Source organism: Triturus cristatus, chromosome 7 (genome assembly GCF_964204655.1).
Source record: "Triturus cristatus chromosome 7, aTriCri1.1, whole genome shotgun sequence".
NCBI classification, from domain to species: domain Eukaryota; kingdom Metazoa; phylum Chordata; class Amphibia; order Caudata; family Salamandridae; genus Triturus; species Triturus cristatus.
The window spans coordinates 263,693,823-263,712,193 of NC_140590.1; the positions used below are offsets into that span (position 1 = coordinate 263,693,823).

The 18,371-nt window shown below is 44.7% G+C and overlaps 1 protein-coding gene across 5 annotated transcripts in view; it reads right to left on the reverse strand.

Annotated features, from left to right (window-relative positions):
• Positions 1-18,371, reverse strand: part of FUZ (fuzzy planar cell polarity protein) — a 138,532-nt gene that overhangs the window by 112,985 nt on the left and 7,176 nt on the right. The window contains exons 1-2 of one of the 5 annotated variants that reach the window (XM_085616184.1): positions 9,462-9,561; positions 6,789-6,895 (exon numbers count right to left, since the gene is read on the reverse strand). The exons of 1 other annotated variant lie outside the window; for it this stretch is intronic. In XM_085616184.1, the coding sequence (XP_085472310.1) occupies positions 6,789-6,791 (3 nt within the window). In that variant the 5' untranslated portion in view covers positions 6,792-6,895; positions 9,462-9,561. Of the gene's footprint in view, positions 1-6,788; positions 6,896-9,461; positions 9,562-13,488; positions 13,603-18,371 lie in introns of those variants that run through there. 3 more of the 5 variants (XM_085616185.1, XM_085616183.1, XM_085616186.1) reach the window with 3 other exon arrangements.

The following is an 18,371-nucleotide window of genomic DNA, read 5'->3' on the forward strand; positions in this document are numbered from 1 at the left end:
ATTTGATTGGGGCTAAGTGGACTTTCGGTGTTCCCGAGAGAATGTCGTCACCATACTCCAATCTAGACAGTACCAGTGATTGTACAACCGATTTAAAGTCATCAGCAGGAATGAAGGGTTTAATTTTCTTGAGGTGATGGAGAGTGAAGAGAGCTCCTTTGGCCGAATTTTTTATGTGGGGGGTAAGACTGAGGTTCTGGTCGATACTTATACTGAGGGATTTAATTGCGTTGGAAGTGGAAAGAGCGCAGTTGAGAGCTTTAAGGTCAGAGATCCAGTGTTGAATGAGGAGCCGGTTGCCTTTAGGAGCGAGGAGAACGATTTCCGTTTTTTTAGGGTTGAGTGATTGTGATGGAACCAGTGTTGAATCTTAGTCAGGGCATCATTGAGGTGCAGAATGTCGGCATGGGATTTGATCTTACAGTACAGTTGGGTATCAGCATAAAGGTGGAAGTTGATTCCTGCTTGCTTAGGAAGGAGGGTGAGGGGTTCCATGAAGAGGTTGAATAGAGAAGGAGATAGAATAGAACCCTGGGGGACACCCAAGGAGACAGGTATAGGTTTAGAGAGGCAGTTGTTGATTTTAATTTGTTGGGTTCTGTGCTGGAAGAAGGAGGAGAACCATTTGAGGACAGGACCATTGAAGCCGAAACGATTTTTGAGGGTATTGAGTAAGGCGGAGTGGTTAACAGTATCAAAAGCAGCAGAGAAGTCAAGGAGAATGAGAAAAGAGGCCTCCCCCTTGTCGAGGGAGTGATGGATGTCGTCAATGATGTTGAGCATGGCAGTTTCAGCACTGCAGCCCTTTCTAAAGCCTGGCTGAAAAGTGCCCAAAAGGTTGAAAGAGTCAATGTGCTTGTCCAATTGGAGCTGGGCGCATTTTTCGAGGGCCTTGGATAGGAGAGGAAATTTAGAGATAGGTCGTAGATTGTTGAGGTCATTGGGTTCGGCTGTAGCGTTTTTGAGGGTGGGAGTGAATAGGCCAAGCTGGAGGGAAACAGGGACACAACCCGAGGCCACGAAGGAGTGGATGATGGTGGTCCAATATGGTGCAATGATATGTTTTAGATCTTGAACAAGGTTAGCCGGAAGAGGGTCCATGGTATGAGATGAAGGTTTAAGCTTGGGGATGATGATGAGGACTTCACGCTCTGTAACTGGGCTGAAGTTAAGCCAAGATGCATTATTTTTTAGCTGAGGGTTGGTGAAGTAGAGTTCCAGAGGGGCGACAGCGAGAGGGAGATGAACAGAGTCAGGAGGGGGTGAAGGTGTGAAAGGGGACTTGGAAGGAAAGTCATATGGGTGTGATGAGCAATGTGGAGGGGGGGGGTTAAGGCAAAGGATTGATCAATCTTGGCAATTTTTTCAGAAAATAAGAAGTTCGCAATTTCTTCACATCTTTCGACAGAGGCCATCAATTTGGTGGGGGCAGAAGCTGTTTGTTTCTTGACTGTGCTAAATAGTTCCCTGGGTCTATTTTTTGGCCGGTCGAGTTGTGCAAGGAAGTAGGAGGCCTTTTCATTGAGGATGTGTTTTTTGTAATTAGCCCTTGCAGCTCTGAGGAGAGCAAGATTGGAGGGGGAAGGATGTTGTCTCCATGTGCGTTCAGTCAGCTTAAGAGAGCGTCTCTCGTTGTTGAGATCAGCATTGAACTAGGATTTGCTGGGGTTGTTTTTTTGCAGTTTTAATTTGGCTGGGGCAATTTGGTCAAGGACCTCCAAGATGGATTTGTTGTAGTGTTCGGCAAGGTCCTTTGCGTTTTGGGAGGGAGGTGTAAGTTGTAGTTGTGCTTTGATTTTAGTCTCCAGTTCGCCAGGGGGAATAAGGTGAAGATTTCTGGTTAATTTCCTATGTTTGATGATTTTAGAGGAAGGGGGAGGCAAGGCGCTGGTAATCATGAAGAGGATGAGGCGGTGGTCAGACCAGTCAATGTGGACTATGTGGGACAGGGAAGCCAGATCTTTGCTTGTGATGATAGCGTTGAGAGTAGCCCCTTTGGAATGTGTTGGCGAATGGCAAAGTTGTTTCAAGTCATTAATGTCGAGTAGATCGTTGAGGAGGATAACAGAGGGATCATCCCTTTTGTTCCAGTGGATATTAAAGTCTCCGAGGAAGAGGATTTTGGAGTTGGAAATCGAGGACTGACAAAGAAGGTCAGACAATTCCTCCACAAAGGGCAGAGGGTCACCGGGGGGATGGTAGATATTATGTATCCGAATAGGAGGGGAACCCTGAGTTTTAAGTTCCGCTCCAATGTATTCAAAAGTAGCACAGTCGGAGTTCTGAACAAGGGAGAGTTGAAGTTCATCTTTATAGATAATGGCTAGGCCCCCTCCAATTTTGTCAAGCCTGTCTTTTCTGAGGATGGAGTAACCCAGGGGACAGAGCAGGCCAGGAATAGATGAAGAGTGGGCATTGAGCCAGGTTTCCATAAGAAATGCGATGTCAATGGCTTCACTAAGGATGGTTTTCGAGATATCTGTTGCATGTCGGGCAGCCGATCGGCAGTTGACCAGCATGCAGTTGAGGGGTTTAGGATTGTTTGGGGGGGGGGGGGGGAGGGGAGCGAGAAAGGATAGTAGTGAGTTGCGGAGGTGGTCTGGGCGAGCCTGGGGAGGCAGAGATACAGCTTCTCCCCAGGATCACAGGAATGGTGGAGTGCAGTGACGGAGGGTCAATAGTTGTGGAGATAGGGGGGTAGAAGATATTTAGGTCCGGGAGGTCAGGAGAGGAGAGATGGCTCGAGGTTTGGGGCGGTCTAAGAGAACAGTTATCGGGAGGTGGTCCACCTGATGAGATACCACTGGGGTAGTACCCCCTTGTTGAGGGAAAGTAGTGTTATTTTGTACAGAGCCCATGGTATAGCAGGGATGTGGACGCCCAAGACATATTGTTTGGGGTCAAGGGCAACAAGTTTTGATTTGTTATTTGTCCTGGGGACAAGTAGGCCCAACCCCCTACATCACAAACCCTTTGACTGCCAGTTTACAGTAACACATTATGGATAAGGGAAAGGCATTGCTTGCAGTTAAGGTAATATTTCTGTCCATGTGTTAATGCTGTTCAAACTTGTATTTATGGAGCATTAATGCAAAAAAAGTATATTATTAGGGTGAGTGATCTAAGTACATGTTGTAAGCTCAGACTGTACTACTGACAGTGGTTCCAGTATAAAAATGTGTATACACATTTTCAATGTTTAGCAATATGAGGCTATGTATACTGCTCCTAGAATGCTCTCTGATTAGATGCAAATATATGCAGAAGCTTGAAAACTAGATTTATCATTCTTTGCTTTCAAAATAAAATGTTCACAAATAAATGCAAAAACATTTTGCTAAACTACTGTAACATTTTAGGTACTGTTTTTATTAAGCATCGTTTGGTAAAATGTGTTGATGTGTGCTAGTATTTCTCAAAAATATTCCTAATGGAAAATCAGTGTAACCAGTTTTAATAAGATTATGGGAAACATAAAAATAAAGAAGCATTGGTAAAGCCAATAGGTCTGAAATTGTTGGTCAGCCATGGTTTTGTCAATGCATGACTTGTTTTGGCATGGTTTTTATAAAACCTTATTGGTATGGGAGCTGCCGGGCCCTCATCATTATAACAAACATTGGCAAAAGCAAAACATTTTTTTGGTCTCAAAAAGCACACATTGCCACAGTAGTTCCTTGCACTGAACAAAACAACTGCGTCGATTATGCTCCATGTGAAAGAACAGAATGCTGTCACTCACACTGAAGATAGCCGATAAACCGAGACAGAATTTTAATAAACACAAAAGGTCATGGTTAACTCCAGACCTAATTAAAGGCCCAATTATTAAATAAAGTCTCAAAAGTGCACTCATGTCCCTGCATTAAGTGCAGATATACAACTTTTATGAATTCACAAAACTTTACAGAAGTAGGCCAAGAAATAGTACTCCTAGAAAATATTTGTTGACAGCATTTTATCATGAGCAAATATGCAGGTGTAGATTTGCTCATGTGAAAATCTGAGTGTTTGCAAGTTCACTTTCCCTCCAACCACTTTTTTGCCAACGCTGGAAGAAGTTTTAAGTCTGCCATTGTCAGGAGTAAATTTCCAACCTTTCTCACAATGGGAAAAGATTAGAGAAGAGTTGGTGAAAACCCTTAAAACATGCACGTTAGTAGGTTTGCACAGACTCAAAAGGGCATTCCAGCCCTGGAACTGTTTACCATTACCTTCAGCGCCAGTATGTAGATCTGCGGAAACGTGACAACATAAGGGAATTGCTAGTTTTCAAACCCTTCTATAATAGGAGCCCTGGCATAATCAGAAAGGGTATTTCGGAGCTCTTATATAATGAGATTGCTGCCATAATTTGTCACCGCATTACATGGCACATAAGGGACAAGTGGATTCCGTTACAGGACAAGTAGATTTATGAAGCAACCTGCCCCATGGACAAGTAGATATTTTATTAAATTCCACACCCCTGGGTATAGGTATGATTGGCGAGATTAGTAGAGGAAAGGGCGTTAAAGTCTTTCCTGAGAGATGAAAGTTCCAACGTCAGGATTGATAGGTGGAGTTCTATGTTGAGAAGTGACTGGAATAAAAGCGAGGAAGATAAGGGGGTAAGGAGGTCGGGGGGGAGAGGGGCAGGTTCCAAGTTTGACGGGGAAGAGGGCTAGGAGGAGGATGTGGAGGGAACCCCGGTGGCGGGTAGTGAGGGTTGTTCCGGTTGCTAGAATGAGGGTGAATAGTAGGGTGAGAGCCAGCAAACCCAGGGGCCTGATGGGCGTTATGAGAAGATGAAGGGGCATGGGGGAGAGTGAGGAGGGGTGCCATCTTGTCTATAGGGGGAGGGGTATTTCCTCTGTCCATCACATATTAAGTGTATTGTTTGGACTTGATCCTTTGTATGGCAGAAAGTAATCACTTTATCGAAGTCCTTGGACAGATCACTTTGTGCAACACTTCCTGATCAGGTAACCACTTCTCAGGGTTGCCCAAACCGATAGGGGCATCTCTCCAAAAGGTTTTTGCTCAAAGCGTTAAATAACTGGAAAAATTCAATGATGTACTACAAAGTAGTCCTAGGGACCTTGATATTTCACTTGATTGTGTTGATCAGTTATATTGGAAAACGTAGTGACATCTGGGCACCTGTGTGCTCAAGGAGGAACCAGCTTATTAGTGATAGCAGCAGAGAAAAGGTTCTGTGGGCACCATGAGTGTCTTTGAAGGTCCTCTAACAGTAAAACTGCCCAGAATAACTAGAAGATTGCTTGCAATAGCTATTTGAAGATAATTTTTGTGCAAAAACAAAAATAATTTTCTACCCGAGTGGACTCTATTCACAAAACATAAATAAATCAAGATAACTGTTTGAAGCGATTCAGTATATATTTTTAACTCCGCCCATAACTAAAGAGGAAACCATTACTTCTTTCGATTGCACCAAATTGTACAATTCTTTCCGTCTGTCCAATTTGCACTTTTAGTTGAAATAAGAGATCCTACTCAGGATTCTGCTATTGGGAGTTCTCAAGCTCTCAGTTCAATCTTCAGGAAGTACCCAATAAGGATTGCATGAACAGGTTACCATTTCTAAAACCAGCACGCAAGTCGACAGCTTAATGGTTCCTACTGGAGTAATGCATGCATAAATGTAAGTGCCTACTATTCACAGTCTTGAAACTTCAGCCATTGCCCATCTTCTCTCAAAGCAGGCCAGTGTGACTCATTTACAAAACACATTGGGTCTGTCAGTTTTGAACCCTTGCCACTCAAACGTGGGGTAGAGAAGATACTTGAAAAAATCAGCAGAAGTCAGCCTCAGAGGAATATGAGCAACATCAAATCCAGAATACACATCGGTCTGGTTTCAACCGTAACATGGCATTGTCACAACACTCATGAATGTATAGGATGTCTTACATTGCAGAAACTAAGAAGAAATTTCTGTGCTAATTATTTTGGACCCCTCATCAGCATTTGGAATGTTCATCGCCCATATAAGATTATTAGTGACAGCATCTGATCGGGCTGTTCGTTAGTCCACATCTTTTCTTTTTAGAAGGACGAAATCAGCAAGTCAAACTCTCTTCTATCATCTCATCATCCTTGTCCATTACTCATGGTGTAACATAGGGTACAGCATCGTCACCACCTTTATTTAATATTTATATCTGACCCCTGTTAGAATAGTCAAGAGCTGAAGGATTGAACTTTAGAAGCTGATAATACAAAACGTGTTCTTCATGTTAACCGACCAACTAATGAATTGTGGCCATTGCATCAAGTTAATGAAAAACTGCTGAACTTGTTGAAGGGGGCTGAAACTAAATGTGGATAGAACTGAGGTAAGTTATCCAACTTAGCACCCAATCACTTACTTTCAACCTGGCCACTCTGTTTGCAACCTCTAATTGTACTATGGGTTATTACTCCCTTTAAATACAAAAGTTAAAGACCCTAGATTTGTGTGGATTTCAGATAGGAGAATAATTCCACAAATTGATAACGTGATCAGAGATGGGCAGTATGAGCAATGTCCTCTACTAAGAGTATTCCATTTTCTACCTAACGAGTCTTGCAAGATATGGTGAGAGCCTAGCCAAATTCAAAACTAGAGTATGGAAACACCCCTTGCACTGGTCTTCTCCACTCCCAGGTACAGACTACAGAGCACCTTCAATATGAAGCCGTGTTAGGTCTCACCTGAGAGTGCATGCGCTGTCACTGCGAGATCTATTGTTCCTTAAAAAAATAAAAATCTAAAAAGGGCTTAGAGCCCACCTATTACTTACCATTGGTTGGCTTCCTAGTCACTCTTATTTCTTTTCTTTTCATTGTTCAGTGGCACCTGGTTTCCTTTACGCTGGTCTCCTGCATTCTCAGGTACAGAGGACAGCACCTTCAATATGAAGCAGCTTTTAGGTGTTGCCTGAGACAGTGCATGCAGTGTCACTGCAAGGTCGACTGTTTTTTTTGTGGTTTTTAAAAAAATCTAAAAATGGCTTAGCGCCCAACCATTACTAACAGAGTACAGACAAGCAATACATGCAAGGAGGCAACACCAGGTATGAGCTCAAGTGGAATCTAGTGGTGAACCTAACAAATAAGCAGTTGAGTGAGGTACAAATACAGGTTCTAAAAAAAGGACCGACACCTGTTTTAGACAAGTTCAAGTTACATTGAGAACTTGTAGAATTCTTTAGTAGAATTAGACTCAGGGCATTCTTCCATGATAAAGAGGACACCACTGACAGGGGAGACACAGGGTTAAAGAAAAAGTCTGCTTTTAACCCGCCGACATCAGCAATTCCCATTCAAATGTTTGCTTTTGAACAAGCAGTTCTTAAATAACTTCAGTGCACCCAAAAAAAGTTCCAAAATATGTCCAACAAGGAGAAAAAAAGAACTAAGGGAACTAAGTGGGGACGAAGAGATAGTGATTAAAACAGCAGATAAAGGGGATGATGTGGTTCTGCAGATGAGAGAGCATGTATAAATCTCCTAGAAGACGAAAGGAATTATCAGAAGATCAATATCGATCCAACACCCAGGCTCACTGATGAGATTGGCAATATGGTGGAGGAAGCGGAAGCAGGGGCCTATATACCGAATGGGAAACAGAATTTTGTAAGCAGTAAAGATCCGGTCACACCGTACTTCTATACCATCCCCAAAATCCATAAGAACAGGAGACCACCTCGGGCCACCCTATTGTGTCAGGCATTTGGTCTGTTCTAGAACCTTTCTCACAGTTCTGTGATGCATTATTATGAGCCCTAGTCCAGAAGACTCCAATATATTTATAGTACACAAAAGAATACTCAGATTTGATACAGTTAAGAATTTACTGGTAAACTTGGGCATATAGCCATCCTCAAACCGAGACACTACAAGTCCTAGAAGACATTTTTGCCCAGAGAACCCTAGACATACAATACACAACAGCAAATTGTCCTGGAGTGTGCAAGGATGGCACTGGCAGAAAACCTTTTTGAATCAGAAGGTACTCGCTATAAACAGATACACAGAACAATGATGGTGAGTACCTTTGCCCCAAGCGTGGCAGGGCTCTATGCATCCAACTTCGAAAAGAAATTCGGATGGAGCGAAGTTAACCCTTTCTAGGATGGGATCCTTATCTGGAAGAGATATATCAACAACATTTTCCTGGTCTTGGAGGGTGACGGGGACTCTATAACACCTTTTTTTTCCTGGCTGGATAATCGGGATCGGTTTTTTAAATTCACCAATACAGTTAGTAATTCCAAACTAATGTTATTCGATGTGAATATCTGTGCAGAAGAAAGGGGTCGGTATACAATTACACATCACAAACCAACTGGCAAACATAATGTACTTATATTTGACAGTTTTCACTCTAGACCATTGAGAGAAAATGTACTGCATGACCAGTTCCTAAGGCTAAGAAGAAATTGCACAAGAGTAATAGATTACAAGAGACAATCCGAGGAATGGTGAAAACATTATGGCTAAGGAAGCACATAAGGAAAACACAAAAAAAAAACGCGAGAACAGGCACACTCTGTTGGAGACAGTAAGGAAGGAAAAGACAGAAGCGGGTCTCATTTGCCTCACAACGTGTAATAAACCGTCCACACCTGGATGAGCCGGGAAGTTAAAGGTTCATTAGGAAGTTAAGATAGTTAGAGGTTAATAACGGCAGTAAAGATGGAAGGGAGTTTGAAGTTCTCAGGGGCAGAAGAGCAGCACAAGAGGAAGCACAGACTTGCAAAATTAAGTTGTTGTGGGGGAGGGTCATTTAGGGTTGGGGTAGTCTACATAGGTGATCAATTTTGTATATTGAGGTTTTTCGTCTTCTAAGGCAAAAGGTAGAGGGTATTTTATGTGATGTGCACCTGTTTCAATAAAGCTGCCTTTTTCACACAATCTTGGTGTCTGTGGTCTATGCTGCTCCTCCTCTCACACCAAAATAAGTAATTGCGGAGATGCCACAACAGAAAGCACACAGACGAAGGCCCAATGGGTACTCCAACTCTCTGTGCAGCTACTCCTATATACCCGTTCAGTTAGCGCTGCTCCTCAGTGCAAACCTATGTGACTGGTGTTACGGCTGGGCCTCTATCAGCATACCCCGTGGAGTGGCCCTTGCACTTCCTCACCCATCCCTGCAATTCTCAGGCCAGTCTCAACAGCGATGTCCCTGAGCTTTGCTCTCAACCACAGGTCGCGTTCCTGGCATTAGCTGCAGGCCTCTGTTCCTACCCGAGCACCTAAACATGAGTCTGCACAGCAGTCCAAGGCCTGCAGTTGACACCTGCTACTTTTCGGCCATAAGGTCTGTCTGCTAAGGTACCGGAGGAGGGTGATTAATATTGGATCCGGATCTTTGAAAGGGCCTCACAAATAAAGCTCGTAGCTAATTGACTATCCCGGACTCCATCTTGGCCAACCTTCAGCACTGGCCTAGCGATGTCAGTACTTACATAAGTAAAGCGGTCAACATGTGCTGGAAAGTTGTGCTAACCATCGGTTACGTTTATGCACCATCAGGCCGTCTTCTGGACTCCCCACACCTGCAAAATGCCAATGCAACACTTGATTTATCTTTGGTACTTGCTAAACGCAGCTATAAAATCTGGTCTTCCGCGATCTTGGTCTACAGCATTGATTGTCCCTATCTTCAAAAAAGGGAGTAGGGACAATCCTCAATGCTATAGACCAATATCGTTGATAGACGTGTCAGCCAAATTGCTGGGCAGGGCGGTTTTAAATCGCCTTATGAAAAACCAAAGGAAATGATGGACGGAGTGTTGAACATTGCAAGCACTCACCCCCAGTCAACTGATCTGGGTTTAATCCATCACCGTTCTTTAGCCCACTCTGCCACCCCAGTTCAGACATGGCCATATGCAAATCAGTCTGACCCTGTGCCTCATGGGAACAGTCCAGCCCGAACTGCCAAGCCATGTCTTTCCTGGACCGGAAACAAGCTTCCTAGGACCGGTTTCTGGCATTTCAGCCGTCTTCAGCAGTGGCAGAGTGGGCTAAAGAACAGTGATGGATTAAACCCAGATCAGTTGACTGGGGGTGAGTGCTTGCAATGTTCAACACTCCGTCCATCATTTCCTTTGGTTTTTGCTTTGTTCGCCATAAGTTGGCAGGGTATGCTCAGACGTGAGTCCCTTGCTCACTTTGCCACTGGATTCAAGCAAGCCTGGCTGAAGACGGCTGAAATGCCAGAAACCGGTCCTAGGAAGCTTGTTTCCGGTCCAGGGAAGACATGGCTTGGCAGTTCGGGCTGGACTGTTCCCATGAGGCACAGGGTCAGACTGATTTGCATATGGCCATGGCTGAACTGGGGTGGCAGAGTGGGCTAAAGAACAGTGATGGATTAAACCCAGATCAGTTGACTGGGGGTGAGTGCTTGCAATGTTCAACACTCCGTCCATCATTTCCTTTGGTTTTTGCTTTGTTCGCCATAAGTTGGCAGGGTATGCTCAGACGTGAGTCCCTTGCTCACTTTGCCACTGGATTCAAGCAAGCCTGGCTGAAGACGGCTGAAATGCCAGAAACCGGTCCTAGGAAGCTTGTTTCCGGTCCAGGGAAGACATGGCATGGCAGTTCGGGCTGGACTGTTCCCCATGAGGCACAGGGTCAGACTGATTTGCATATGGCCATGGCTGAACTGGGGTGGCAGAGTGGGCTAAAGAACAGTGATGGATTAAACCCAGATCAGTTGACTGGGGGTGAGTGCTTGCAATGTTCAACACTCCGTCCATCATTTCCTTTGGTTTTTGCTTTGTTCGCCATAAGTTGGCAGGGTATGCTCAGACGTGAGTCCCTTGCTCACTTTGCCACTGGATTCAAGCAAGCCTGGCTGAAGACGGCTGAAATGCCAGAAACCGGTCCTAGGAAGCTTGTTTCTGGTCCAGGGAAGACATGGCTTGGCAGTTCGGGCTGGACTGTTCCCATGAGGCACAGGGTCAGACTGATTTGCATATGGCCATGGCTGAACTGGGGTGGCAGAGTGGGCTAAAGAACAGTGATGGATTAAACCCAGATCAGTTGACTGGGGGTGAGTGCTTGCAATGTTCAACACTCCGTCCATCATTTCCTTTGGTTTTTGCTTAAATCGCCTTATGGCCTGGACAGAAGAGCACCACGTCATGGCAGACACCCAATATGGCCTTAGATCGGGTAAATCAACAAGCGATCAATGCCTTAACCTTTACTTATTAGCAGCAAAATACATAAAGGCTAGTAAAGGTACACTCTACATGGGTTTTATGGATCTGGCTGCGGCTTTTGATAATGTAAATAGGAGTAAACTTTGGGCCATGATGAGCAATCTGGGAATTGATCCCGGACTTATTAACATTCTCAAGGAATTACATTGGAACACCACGGCCAAGGTCCGCTTTAGCACGGGGAGGGTGCGGGGGGGGGGGGGGAAGTACTGATCCCTTCCCGTGCACCAGTGGAGTGAGGCAGGGATGTATCCTTGCCCCCTTTCTATTTTCCCTCTATATAAATGAGTTGGAGAGAACACTGGTTGACTTAAATGTGGATTGTCCCAAAGCAGGAACGCGTCATATCCCGGTACTGTTGTACGCGGATGACGCGGTCCTGCTTGCTCGAACAGCTCGGAGTCTACAACATCTCGTTGATGGGTTTGTGGAATTCATGGACAAATTAGACCTGTCCGTGAATCTGAACAAATCCTACGTGATGGTGGCGGGCAAGAAACCATGTAGAAAATTTGTATTTAAAATAGGATCCCACACACTAGAAACTGTAAACTCCTTCTCCTACTTGGGCCTTTTGTTTGATGGGGAGATAAAGTTCGACTTTTTAATTGAGGAAAGGTGTAGAAAGCTGGTCTCCGCAAACGGTGCGATACTCAACTTTGCCCAAAGGCTGGACCGTTGGTCACCAGAGCAAGTAATGAATCTATACGTAAGCTGTAAGTACTGCAAAGGCCTTATATGGTGCAGAGGTCTGGGGCTTCAGGGATGCAAAACTTTTACAGTTGGAGGAAGACAAATTCCTACGTAGGATCCTGAAGCTACCACAGAGTACCCCAGCAGGAATTGTACACACTGAACTTGGGATTCCATTCATCACAGACCAGGTGAAGGTGAGGCCTATTATGACATGGCTCAGAATTTGGGTGAACCCCGAAGCTGAGCTAAGTAGGGTAATAGTTGGCGATTGCTTACAAAAAGACAATTGCCTCCAAATTCCTTGGCTGAAGTATATCAAGGATACATTAGGAATCATCGATCAGTCGCTACTATTTACTGATCCGACTTCCATTACCACCGCTTGCAAACATCAAATTAAAAAACAGCTACTAGAAAAACTTGAATTGCGAAGATTAAGCTCTGACTCTGCAAAAAAATCGGTTGTGGCACACCGTCTAGTGAGTAATGGAGAAGGCATGGAGCCCTATTTATTTTTAATGTACAACCAGCAGGATAGATTTTTAATGTGTCGTTTTAGGCTCAATTTGTTACATAATATTTTAGCATGTCCATCAGGTTTTACTTTAACAATTGAGCAGAAGGGAGTCTGCGGCTGCGACAATAGGTCTCCGCAGGACACCCTTCATTTTGTACTTTTGTGTTCTTTTTATCGAATTCCCCGCCGCAGATTTCTTGTTGATATTTTAAAAGAAGTAAAACTCCGTCAAGCCAAGACTGCTCTACTCTTTTTGCAAAAGGCCAGTGATATGCGTATCCTGTGCTCTATTATGAATTTTCTGAAAATAGTAGTAAGACTAAGAAATACAAGAGACTGAGCAGCGATGTATATAATGCCATATGTTTAAATGTTTTAACCCTCCTTTTAATGATGTATGGTTCAGAAATGTAATTCATGTATTTTGTATAATGTATTTTTATGATGGTTTTTAATCATCGAAATAAAGATCTACTGAAACCGTTGAATCAATTGGCAAGAGTTACCCAAAAATATTGGTATCTCTTGAACACAGGGTCCCAAAAGTTTTAACCCCCCACCCACCTTTTCACATAGGAGGAGTAGGAACCTAAGAGATATCTTGGTATATATGAGAAATAACTGAGCATAAATATCAGAGCCATACAGACATTTTGGGGCCTCCAAAGGTTTACCGGGCATTTCCCATGTGGTCAATGCAGTGTGTGTGTTTTAACAACATCACTGGACCTTAGTTTAGGAACACTTTGGTTTTTGCGAAGAGACAAGAACTGCAATTCAACCAACGTCATCTATATGATAACTTGCCCCTCCCTGCAAATAGAGATATGTGGGGATGACGTGTAGAAACGTTGAGGTTAGAATAGGGGAGCACAGGAGTAATTTGAAATGCAGGAACAATACAAAAAAAATGGCCAGTCACTATATTATCAAAGGCTATAAACTGACAGACCTGAAGTGGATTGTACAGGAACAACTTGAGGAGGGTACACAGAATCCCGACATAATACTCTTTAGGAGGGAACAACGCTGGGTGTTCCACTTACATACCCACTTGGAAGGGTTAAATGACAACATCCCCTGGACACAAATGAAAATGTGCACTTTTGTTACTGGAAATTTATAGGTTTGGAAGACACTGTGTCATAACATATCCCATGATAAATCCTCCACGTAAATGGCATCTGGTGAAGGAGGACCTGAGAATATGGAAAGCAGGAAGTCAAATAAGTTACATATTTCAGTCAAGAAGGCTTTATTTCGATATAAATATATCTTAAAAGCATACATGTACAAGATACACATTAAAATATTAAAAGACATCAGTGCATTAAAAGATAACCAAACAATTTAGAACCGCTACTGGTGTCAATAATTTAAGTAAAAACCAAAATATTTAGATAAAAAACAAATTAAACAATATAGGCAAGCCTAGTTGATCTAATACGCCAAGCCCAACCTAGGAACTTGGCTAACCCACAAGCAAAAAGGGGACGGGGGTCATTTTTTAATATTCGGATGGCCTCTATGTGGAGCCTGGTTCCAAGTTCTCTGCAAAGGGGCTTGAGCCATCTGCTTCGGGGGGCTGCATAAGCCAGACATTCAAACAGTAGATGGGATACAGACTCAAGCCTATTTTCGCAGAAGGGGCAAGAGGAAGTTGTCTGCCTTGGAACCTTCCACCTAGATGTCAGATCACCGACAGGGAGTAAACCTACTCTGAATTGGAAGTACAAAGCCCTATCTTTGCGGTTTGAAATAATGTCCAGGTAGGGTTCGCAGAAATACACTTCCTTAATCAGGAGAAAATCCATAGATGTCCTACACAAATTAGCATCACTATTTCTAGTACCAGCTACCCAGGCCCAATAAATCTTTTTCAGCTCTAACTTGGGAGGGGCAGTTCTATTGGTCCAATTTTCGCCGAGGCCGAGGTTGAAGAGAAGACGCTTGACTTCCCTCAACCAAGGAATCTTGACCCAGGCTAATGAACCCAGCACGTCGGTTAGGCCGTCTGCGTAGCTGGATAATTCTGGTGTTCTCCATATTCTTGCCCATAGGAGGAGAGGGCGAAGCTTTGCTTGATCACTCAATGGGCGAATTCCTGTATCCAGAAACAAGGGGAGGTTTGGGGTACTATAGGGAAGCCCCATTAGATCTTTAAGGAATTTATTTTCCGAACGGGAAAGAAGATCTACCTTTTGGACCCCCCAAAGTTCAGCCCCATATAGAGCGGCACTAACAGCCCTTGCCTTATAAATGTCCAGAACAGCAGCGATAGGTTTTAAGGATGAAGCGTGGTGTTCCTTGAGCAAGGCACCCACCACCCTCTTATGTGTCAACAACATCTTTTGAAGGTGACAATTCCAGCTCATAGAGTCGCAGAGTCGGACACCCAGGTAATCGAACTCTGAGACTCTCTCCAGCGCGACAGAATCTAAGGTCGGTGGTTTAGCCAGTTTTTTAGGGGGATTGAGAACCAGATACTTTGTCTTTGCAGTGTTAATAACCAACCCTCTTACATCACAGAAGGACTTGAAGTTAGTTAGCAAACTCTGCAAACCTGCCGGGGATTTTGAGATCAGGAGGGTATCATCTGCAAATAGAAGGGTAGGTATTCTTCTGCCAGCCAGGGATGGTGCATCTGCTGGGTGTTGAAGCAGGTGCTCCACCACTCCATTAACGTATAAGGAGAACAAAGTAGGAGCAAGAACACATTCCTGGCGTACCCCTCTATTTACAGGGATGCATGCTGTTTTTTGCCCCTGGCTACCCCACCTGATCTGTGCAAAATTGTCCGCGTGAAGATTTATTAGCAGGTTTAACAGGTAGGGTGGGATACCCAGTTCGTTTAGCACTCTCCAGAGTTGGCTACGGGGAACTAGGTCAAAGGCAGTCCGCAAGTCTATAAAGGCGAGGTATAGACTGCCCCTGGCCAGAAGAACAACCTTCCAATAGAGCATCATTAGTCGAAAGGATTGCTCTATTGTCCCCGTGCCTGCTCTGAACCCTGCCTGGAAATCGGAGAGAATGCCCTTGTCCTCCACCCACTGCAATATCCTGGTTAAAACTACCTTTCCGGCCACCTTTTGTGAGGTATCTAGAAGACTTATTGGACGGTAATTAGCTGGGTCGTTCCGACAGCCTTTCTTAAAAATAGGGACGACCTCAGCACCCTTCCATGAAGTCGGAAAAGTTGCCCCTTTAAAGTTGGAATTTAATAGGGCAGAAATGAGTTTTCCCTAATGTTCTGGGTTGGCGCGTAGCAGGTCTCCGGGAATGCCGTCCAGACCTGCTGCTTTATTGGGGACCAGATTGTTTATTGCCCCCTCCACTTCCTTGGGTGTAAACTGAAGCTCATCCTTAAATTGGGCAGAGTCGTAAGGGTGACGGGCACTCAAGCTCGCCCCCACTTCCTGAGGCATTGAGTAAAGTTTGGTGAAGTGGTCAACCCATGCATTCTCTGGAACATTACACGTAATCATGGAGTCCACAGGTTTCTCCCTGGATCTCAAAAGGTCCCAGAAACCCTTTGCATCCTTCCTTGCGCTTGCGGCTTTGAGATCGCACCAAAACTGGTCTTCCCAATTTGCCTTTGCTTTTGATAGTGCTCTCTTATAGTTGCCCCTGGCTGCACATACTAGGGTTCTATTCTTAGCTTTTACAGCTTTTAATAGTTCCTTTTTGGCCACTTGACAAGAATCTGTGAACCACCCGGATGAGCCCTTCCTTGAGTCTCTCTTAGCCCCCTTACCCGCATTCTTGGCTATGAATAAGTCACCTATAGCCTTTGTGGCTTGTGAAAAAACTGCAGATACCTCTGGTGCGCTTATGGAGGGGGAGTCTAGACGCAATGAGATATTAGCCATTACTAGTTGTGCGTCCCGCATCTTGGTCTCATTGCCATTAAACGTCTTCCATTTCAGGCGCCTGCCACAGTTAGAAGGACATACTTCGTGTGATGATTTCCACACGTGAGAAATTGGGATAGGAGGGCTGCCCTTCCACAGGGGAGACAAGGACAAGAGCAAGGGGTTGTGATCACTATCTATAGACGGGCGGACCTCCATATCCACCAAGAAAGACCACAGGCAAAAGTTCAACATAATATAGTCGATCCTGGACGAATGGCCTATTCTATTGAATGTGTGTGCCCCCTTTTGGTCAGACTTGGATCTGCCATTAGTAGCTCTCAGTCCGTATTCCAGACAGAGCGCGTTGAGGTCTATAGCGTTTTGAGACCATCTTTTGATTGGAGCAATGGACAAGGGCGGAATGCCTCTTCTTGCATCATCATCTCTATAACCCAACACGTCCTCAGCTGCAAGAGGTTCGAAAGTGCAATTAAAATCCCCCGCCAATAGGACAAGTGAATTTGAGCCACAGTTTTTAAGTTCCTCGTCAATGCCGGTTGAAGAGAGAATAGATCCTCCACCCCTAGAGCCTCTAACATAGATATTAAGTATTTCAAGTTCTGGCCCTCCACACGGACCTCGAAGTGAGAGTCTCTGTAAGTCCGGGGAGATAGTGGCAATGCATTTAATAGAACACCGCAGGGAAATGCTTACCCAAATTAAGAGCCCACCGGAGGGGCGGCCCTTACCTTCCTTGGGTCGGACAGCTGGGACGAAATAGGTAGTAAAGCCCAGTTTATACTGTGGTTCCAGGCACCACGTTTCCTGGAACAGGCAAATCCCAAAGGTTTCAATAAATGCATTCCACTCAGGGATGGCTAAGTTTCTCGCTAAACCGGCAATATTCCAACTGGCTACCTTCAGAGGCGCAATTGGGTCCTTTCCCTGACTTGGAGCTAGTGCGCCTATAGTGAGAATAGAGTTAGTAATGTTGTTTACATCACCAGCAAGTGGAGCCACATCGTGAGTAGACGAGAAGCTCTTAGTGTGCAAAACCTTACTAAAATCATGTGTAACCTGAGAGTGTCTGCGCAGGATCGGTGGGGACGGGAAAATACAAATAGAGGGACTCCCCAATTGGTCTCCTATAGGAGAGTTACCGATGGCTAATTCACCAAGTACTTCAATGTGGCACTCATGTCTAGGGCAAGTTGTGAGTCAATAGTCTTGCCAAGGGCAATCCTGTGGCTGGCTGAGATTTATGTTGAATAAGCTGAATTTGGAAGTGTGACCACGGATGGGATGGCTGGCCCAACTCTCCCTCGTAAGGAGTCCACTTTGTCTCACAAGCGGATTTGGAGGATTAAAATAGCTAAGATCGCGGGTATCGATTGAGCCCACACTGCTTATTGAGCTATTTCCCTTCCTAAAGCCCCTACATATGTAGCCGACAACCTTTGGATCTTCAAAGTTCACTATAATGCAATCCCCTTTGGTGGTTTTTTTCCTACTTCCAATCCAGCCCACTCTGCGTACATGGATTATCCGGCCCTCCCAAGACTCGGGCAAGGGTCTATTCTCTTTGAGCCAGAATAGGGTCTTGTTAAACAAGTCAGTGTAGGGCTCATTCTTGCCCGGGCTGAGGACCGGTACACCAGTCAGCACAACCACATAGGGCTGGCAATCAGGAGGCAGATTTATAGTGGGGACCCGCATTGAGGAAGGGGCCTCATCAGGCTCCGCTGTATTTGTCTTTGCAGTTCCAGTTGAACTAACGGTTGTAATCTCATTTATACTACGAGCTACTGGCGGGGTAGACATGCTAAGTGTGTTTTCGTCGCCCGAGCCAACCGGGACTAACGGGCGTGTTATCTTGTTTCCTGAGGTATGGCTTGAAACCTTGGGAATCTTAGGTTTAGCCACATGCTTGTGGGAGGCATGAACCGGGTGTCTGGCAGTATCATCCACTAACACAGTAGGGTACAGGTTACAGTTGGGTGTTTCCAGCCCAGCGAGTGTCCTGTCAGTGGAGGTTACTGAACTAGATAGAGGTATTGGCAACGAGTTGCCGACATGCCC